Source organism: Crocodylus siamensis, chromosome 1 (genome assembly GCF_052110815.1).
Source record: "Crocodylus siamensis isolate JL-2025a chromosome 1, ASM5211081v1, whole genome shotgun sequence".
Classification (NCBI taxonomy): Eukaryota; Metazoa; Chordata; order Crocodylia; family Crocodylidae; genus Crocodylus; species Crocodylus siamensis.
The window spans coordinates 399,059,375-399,066,786 of record NC_143395.1 but is presented as its reverse complement, the minus strand read 5'-3'; the positions used below and the strand labels follow the sequence as shown (position 1 = coordinate 399,066,786).

The 7,412-nt window shown below is 42.0% G+C and overlaps 1 protein-coding gene across 1 annotated transcript in view; it reads right to left on the bottom strand.

Annotated features, from left to right (window-relative positions):
• Positions 1–810: 810 nt before the first annotated feature.
• MAML2 (mastermind like transcriptional coactivator 2) overlaps positions 811–7,412 on the bottom strand; it is a 268,490-nt gene continuing 261,888 nt past the window's right edge. Inside the window, exon 5 of the mRNA XM_090030294.1 lies at positions 811–7,154. Coding sequence (XP_089886420.1) covers positions 6,175–7,154 — 980 coding nt within the window. The 3' untranslated portion in view covers positions 811–6,174. The remainder of the gene's footprint in view (positions 7,155–7,412) is intronic.

Sequence of the window (7,412 nt, the reverse complement as noted above, 5' to 3'; positions counted from 1 at the left end):
TGATCCACAGAACTTACACTTCAAAAAATAGCATGGAAAGGGCTGAGCATTAAACTTGTGCAACATGACACATAATAATAAATGATCTTGTACATATTGAAATTATTTGAGATTACATGCAATGATACATGGACATTGAATTTAAGTCAAAGACAGAAGGGAATTTCCTCCTTAACACACTGAGATTAAGTTGTGATGGGGAAATGCTCAATCTGTTTAAAAGAAGCTAATGCTTTCATTTGTCTGAATGATGTAAACAGTGAATTACATGTCAGTAGTTCCTAAAATTTACAGATTTTAGTCATATCTTTATCATAAGGGTTATTTTTAAAAGTCTTACAAAGGTTTAATAAAATAGCAATAGATGTAATAAGTTTGTTACAGTCATGTCATGAGTAATTTGTGGTTATAGGTAATTAATTATAAGCGTATCACAAAAAGTTATAAAGGTTGTAAGCAACCTTCTGAGTTATGAGACTTGATGACCTATGATTAACCATGTCTTATAATATGTTTTTACCATTTAGTATCCCTTTTTCAGTCTTATTTATGACTGGAACCTCAATATATAATGCGACCCAGATTTTAAAATGTAGTAATTAATTAATTTCACTGTAGTAGTTGTATATTATTATAATGAAAATGTTACTTGAACCCATAGAAAAATCAACTTTTCTATAGGCAGTCTTGGCACAGAAGTGGTAGGATACATGTTTTTCCAAAAATATTCCTGCTATTTAATGAAACAAATGAATAGACTAATAAATAGACATTTCTCATGAAGTTCACATTAAGAAAAGAGACATCCAGAACATTTTAATTGATTTACTTGGCAGCATTTTTGATAGCTACTGAAAAAAAACATACTATTCATGTTTAGGTGAAAAATAAATGGAGTCATAAGTGTCACTGCATAGTACTAGGAGGTATATACAGCCACATGTAAAAAGGCATAAAACACAAACATTTATGTACAGCAATTTTTCCTTTCAGTCTGTATAGAGAAACACTGTTTTATAATATGAGGAAGTATAAAGCAGACACACATGCAACAAAGACATGACGGTTACATATACCCCCCTCCGCCCTCCAACAGTTACAAGCAGGGGGAGAAAAACATTTTTCAGGGAAAAGTGTTGAAACCTGGAATGTTTTCATACTGAGGTTTCAGGAGAGCTTCAGATCTGAATGTATCTGAAGTACTTTTAAAGGCTTGATTCAAAGCTCTGTGAAATCAACAGAAAGACTCTCAGTGGTTTCTGTGGGCTTTGGTTCAGGCCCTTATATTTTACCCAAGTTCCCGTTCTGCCCTTCCCTGCAACTCAGTAATTAAGTTTGAGGATAAAAATAAACAATCATATCATACAAAACTTTGTATATTAGAATACAAAAGGTAACCATTTACTTTTTGTATAAAATACAACTTTTGATAGTATATTTATTTCACATATGTATAAATATAACCCAAAGAATATGTTTTTATTATTCCTACCAAAATATTAATTTTTTTGTTTTTACAAAAGTTTACAAAACAAATAATTCTTTATATTTACAACCCAATACTGTGAAGAGCTCCTGGTCAATGATGAAAAATATATTATAAGGGTAGTGCATTTAGCCATTGTTTCAAAAAGAGAGAACTTAGTTAAGAACCAACATTGGATTCAAGTTTTGGTCATAAAAGTCTTTCACAATCTCATACGTGTTCTGTACATCTTCACAAGACAACTAACAGCCTTTGCTTCGTCACAGGGGAGTATGAGTGTATTTAAAACCGTTTTTGTTTTACTATAACAGCAATAGATTTTATAACTCATTCAGCTCATCTAGTCAGTGAAAAAAATGACTACTGGAAAAAACGTAACAGGTGCAGGATCAAGCTGAGACCCATATCTTGCAATCCTTGAACGAGATCCTCAACTGTGTCACCTTTTACAGAAGTTGAAGGCCTTTCCTGAGGTTGCCTGAGTAAACCTATAGTAGATGACCCATTGCTATTAACCAGCAGTTGCTTCTTCAATGGCATGTGAGCTTACATATGATTCCTGATGGTTCTAGCTGATTGCTTAGATCAATATAGAAGGAGCACATCCTTAGTGACTACTTCTAAGAAATCTGTCCCCTACTAAAATGCTTTAGCATTCCTGCAGATCACCTCATGGACTATATGTGTGTGAGCAAGATACAAATGAGCTGATTTTGACTTTATACCCCACTTAAACTTCTGTAATTTCATCTTTACAGTGGACTTACCCTTGATATCACATAGATGCCAGTGAGCAGGGCTCAGACACACAGTATTCCTCTGCTTCCATACAAATAGACCACTACTTTCTAAATCTGGATGAGATTGTTGTGCCAGCAAAACATTGTCCTCCTTCTCCTTTTTATGGACGAGGCTTCCATGCTTTCTGAACACAAATGGTTTGGGACAATAGATAGAGAGCTGCTTCTGGATATGGGAGTGATCCATAAAGGGGTGTGTTTACACATGCAATTAATGTGCCTGAATTTTCTGTGCAGAGAATTCAGGCTCATTAAAGTGCTTCCTGGTGCACATCTATACGTGTGCCCCTGCTGGGAGCAAATTGAGCCCTACTGGAACAGACCAGTTCAGGGCTGCTCCTGCCCTGCTCCACCTCCCTGCAGCAGCCAGGGGGTGCTCCAGGCTCCCTGGGCTGGCAGAGGGCATGAGGGCTAAGCCCCGAGTGTTGGAGGGTGGGGGTGGGGTAGCAGTCTCAGCTTGGTGGAAAGGTCCGTCCCAGTGTGGGGGAGATCAGGCTAGCACTGAGGTGGGAAGGGGAGCTGTTTCAGATGCCAGACAAGTCCAGATCCAGGAGCCAGCTCTCCCAGCCATGGGGAGATTGGGATGGGTTCAATCTCCATGTGGCTGAGAGGCACTCCTTGCTGAGCCAGGACAGCTTTCCCTGTCCCCTGCAGCCCCCTGCTGTCTAGGCTGACTGGGAGCAATTTGCTTCCAGTTAGTGTCTACATGTGCAGTACTGTGCATTAGTTAATGTGTCATTTTCCCAGTACCTGTATCCACAGGTACTAGAAAACAGCACGTTAGACTAATGCACTATCCCAGAGATGGGGAACCTCTGGGCCATTGGCCTGATGCAGTTAGCTGGGGACTCCATTTCCCAGGCCCCTCTGCCCCCATGGCTTGTGCCAGTCTCCATGGAGACCCGAACCTCAGCCACGCTGGCAGTGCATGCTGCAGAGCAGCACAGGGGATGCTCCGGAGCTGCTGGGATTTTGCAGCAGGGGCACGCATGCAGGGGATCGTGGCTCTGCTCCGGCTCCAGACAGGCTGTCACTTCTGCAAGGAACTGGGGCAGACCCATGATTCCCTGCATGTGTGCCCCAGCCTGGAGCATGCAGGCTACAGATCATGGCTCTGCCCCGGCTCCGGGGCAAGCTGCCCCTGCCACAAGATCCCAGCAGCTCCAGAGCAGCCCCCTGCACTGTTCTGCCATGTATACTGCTGGTATGGCTGAGGCTGGGGTCTCCTAGGAGATCAACACAAGCCATGTGGGCAGGGGCACCCGGGAAATGGAGTCCCTGGCTGACCGCATCTGGCCCGTGGGCTGAACATTCCCCATCCTTGTACTATGCAGTAATTGCTGCGCATGTCTTATTAGATTAGTCTAATGCACAGTAAAGTGTCTCAGGCAACCAAGGAGTGTCAGAGATCTGATCAGAGTCCTGCCCTGTGCCCTCAACTGCTGATAGAGTTGGGAAGTAGTATGACATGATGCACCTTTTCTGCCCCTGAAGGCAACTCTCCAGCCACAACCTTTTGTGCACATCATCCTCACACTACTATTCCAATGCAGCTATACATCCAGGCACCTTAATTGTTTCCTTGGGATAAGACTGTCTAGGTTCTGCACAGATACACAAAACTTGGGAGGAGAGGGTATAGGTACATCTTGCCTCCAGATCTGCAAGAAGACTGGGGAATAGACAGAATCTAGGTCCCAGCCCACCAGCACTGATAAGCAGAGCTGGGTAAATGGGTAAATGGGCAGTGAGAGCATGATCTTCCTAAAGGGTATGGAGCTGCTGTTCATGGAAGTGTGTGTGTATTGTGTAGTCCAAGAGCCCCCTAGAAGGAATTTATCCATAATATATATGGAAATAATCAATGCTTTGCTACATTTCCTGTTACTGTTCAGCAATTGATCAAATAAGTACAATAAGTACAATAAATACTGCAAAGTGGCCAACACCTGTCACTGTTACATATACATATTTATTAATCAAAACATATAATAAAGGTATAATGATATCTTTTGTGGTGATAAGCTCCTGGTCAACTCCTGGCCTTGAAGCATCTAAAAGTGGGCTCTATAATCAGCTTTGGATGGTTCAGAAAAGGCTGTGAAGAATTCTTCAGCTCAAGGGACATCTTCCTTACCTTGATCACAGAAACTTTTTCTGCTAGGACAATGACAGGGAGAGCAACCAAGCCAACCACAAAACTGCTTTTTGAATTGAGTGCTATGAAGTGTTTACACAGAGCCAGCTTCTGATTTATGGATTGTGGCTGAGAGGTGCCTCATACTATGAAATGATTTGATTTCAGTTTATATTGCATACATTACCTTCAATGGGACTACTCACAAAATGAGGTACTACTCATCTTGTGAAGGGTATTGGAATATGGCCCTTGGTAAGCATCCATTAAGCCAGCGTCAGTGCTCTTAGCACTCATATATATCACTTTTTGGACTCCCTTGACCTGAAGAATGAGGGAGATATCGATATTCTTCACCAGCCCCTCACTGAATGGCATGTTCTTGAATCAAAATCAAAATAGATGTCTTTCTATATACAGAAATATGCATCAACCTTTCATTAAGAAATAAGCAAATAATTGGCCATGTAGAAAACTTGGGTTTAGATTGGAAAGTGCTCTTTAGAGCCAAATCCTGTCTACCCTTTTCACTCTAGCTGTCCACTGAAGTCACCGATCTACTTGAGGGATCAAAGCCGTAGGCTCTGGCTCTTACATTTTGTAATGGCTCATCACATATTTATGCCAGAAACTAGACCGATGCTATTACTCATTTTTAGAATAGCCTCTCTTATTACATTTCTCAGGCAGTTACAAACAAAAGGCCAGGAGTAACAGTAAAAGCTAGAATACTCTGGGATCTCTCTCACACAAGACACTTTCTAGCTCCCTTAAAGGAATCATTTGTCCTTCTACTTTCTACACAAGTTACTGCATTTCCTCACATACCACATGCCCCCCAAATAAAATATGCACCTTGCTTTTGAAAAGCAGAATGCAGAAAAAAGATTTTTTTCCCAAGTCATGGCCCACTCTGTGACATGGGGGAAGTCCTCCTGGAAACACAGAACTGCGGCACCCCAGGAGACAACCTGTGTGAGGCAGCAGGAACTTCGTGGCATGGCAGAATGGCAACAAGGCTATGGCCCAGACCCTTGCAAGGGCAGTGACAAGACTGTTACTTCATTACTATACATAGTTCCTTATGTAAGTTCCTGTAAATAATCAAGTGTTGTTTCCACACCATACCTCATCAGGACACTACAGACTGCATATAGCAGCTCGCTCACCCTCGGCCAGCTGAGTGGCTTTTTAGGCAAAAGCTATTGCCTTACTAGCTGCAGTCAGAGGTTTAGCAAACTGCTTGCTGCCCCATGGAGAAGTGGCAGCTGTTTGGCAGTCATTTAACAGAGTGTCTCTTACAGTGCTTCTATTCCATTGAAAACAAATCAGCTCCTCTTCTTAAGACCCCAATTTTGGAAGGCTGATTTTGTGGAAAAAGGTACATGTAGTATGTGCGTATATACAAATAAAAGACAATGGAAAGAAAGAAGTAAGCTTCTATTAGGCAGATTTTTTTAGCAGTTAAATTTACACAGGACCTGATTCTGTCAGGGTTTGAGTACTCTCAGGGGGAGTTGTTAGGTATGAATATCATCCTACATTATACTTTAGTTGGAGTAAGCTTTAGAATTGGATATTGTTCTCAGACCATCTCTTCAAACTGAGCAATCACTCCATTTGCTTCCTTATTTTAAAAGACAGCCCAACTACTAGTGTGTAAATAAACAAGGCAGATTGTTGGCCTTTAAAATGAAAACTATTGTTAACAGTTGCTTCTTAGCATGAATGTTTTATCATCATATTGTTGCTTATGAGTGGTTCCCCAAGATTTCATCAAGGTTGATATCTTTCATCCAGTCATCATTGCCAGGCTCTGTTTTCAATAAAGAATCTATGAAGTCTGAATCACTATTGAGTGCAGGTCCTATGTTGTCACCTTGCTGGTTAAGAAAGTCAAATGATAAGTCGCTAGTAGGATCATTTCCTTGGTAAGACCTTGAGTTTTGGTTGGTTGATGTAAAACTGGTTGATGGCAGGGATGATGGTGGGGTCATACTTGTTCCTGGCTGATTCAAATTAGGCACAGTCTGTCCTCTTAGCTGGTTAGGTCTCACGCTTAGGCCTCTTAGCGATCCAGAAGTTTGTCCATTTAATGTTTGGTGCGCTTGGTTTAGAGGAGGTCTCATTTGCACTGCTGCTGTTAGCTGATTAGGAGGCACCATCGCACGTGGGGAGAAATGCTGGTTGCCTATGGAGCGTTGTAGAGCCTGGTTAGGATATGGTGTGCTTGTGGGGAACCGAACCCCTGCAGGTTTCAGTGTGTCCTGCTGCTTTGTTGTGGCTTCTTGAGAGGCCCAGTTTTGAGCTGTAGTGCTGGAAGTGATCATAACGTTTGATGGTCTTTGAGCTGGGAAACTTGTCGCTCCGTGGCTTAAGCTTGGTCTTACCTGCTGAGAGCTGACCACTGACCCAGTCCCAAAAGCTGCTGCATTATTTCCTTGTGTCAGGGTTTGTGGTCGAGACATCATGGGGTTGTTTTGACTTGTTATGATTTGGTTTTGGTTTCTGTGTGGTTGCATTTGGTTCATTCCTGAAGTTATGCTGTACGCACTGGGCTGATTGCAAGGAATGTTTCCATAGCAGTTCATGTTCCGAGCTGCAGGAATAGAAGGCATCCTGGCTCCAGGTGGAGCTGACAAAAGGCTAGAATTTTGGGGCAAAACGGTATGAGTTGAAATGGGGTTTGATAAAGACAGACTGGAGTTCATGCTTACAGCTGGTGAACCACCTAGACGAAGAAAAGGAAAAAAGACATACATTGACATTTTTTCATTAAAATGTGCAACAGGTTATAATTTTAGTTCCTCAGAGCATAATCTCTTTACTGGGGTAAGCTAATGTCCCAATGCTTGAGTGGAAGGTAATGACTTTGCCACACCTTGCCTTTCAGAAGCCAGTAGCATCCACAAGGACAAAAGGCCTTCCTTGTTTCTACAGGCAATGAGCAAAAGTTCTGAAGCACGGGATTACCACTCTGTCATGGTAA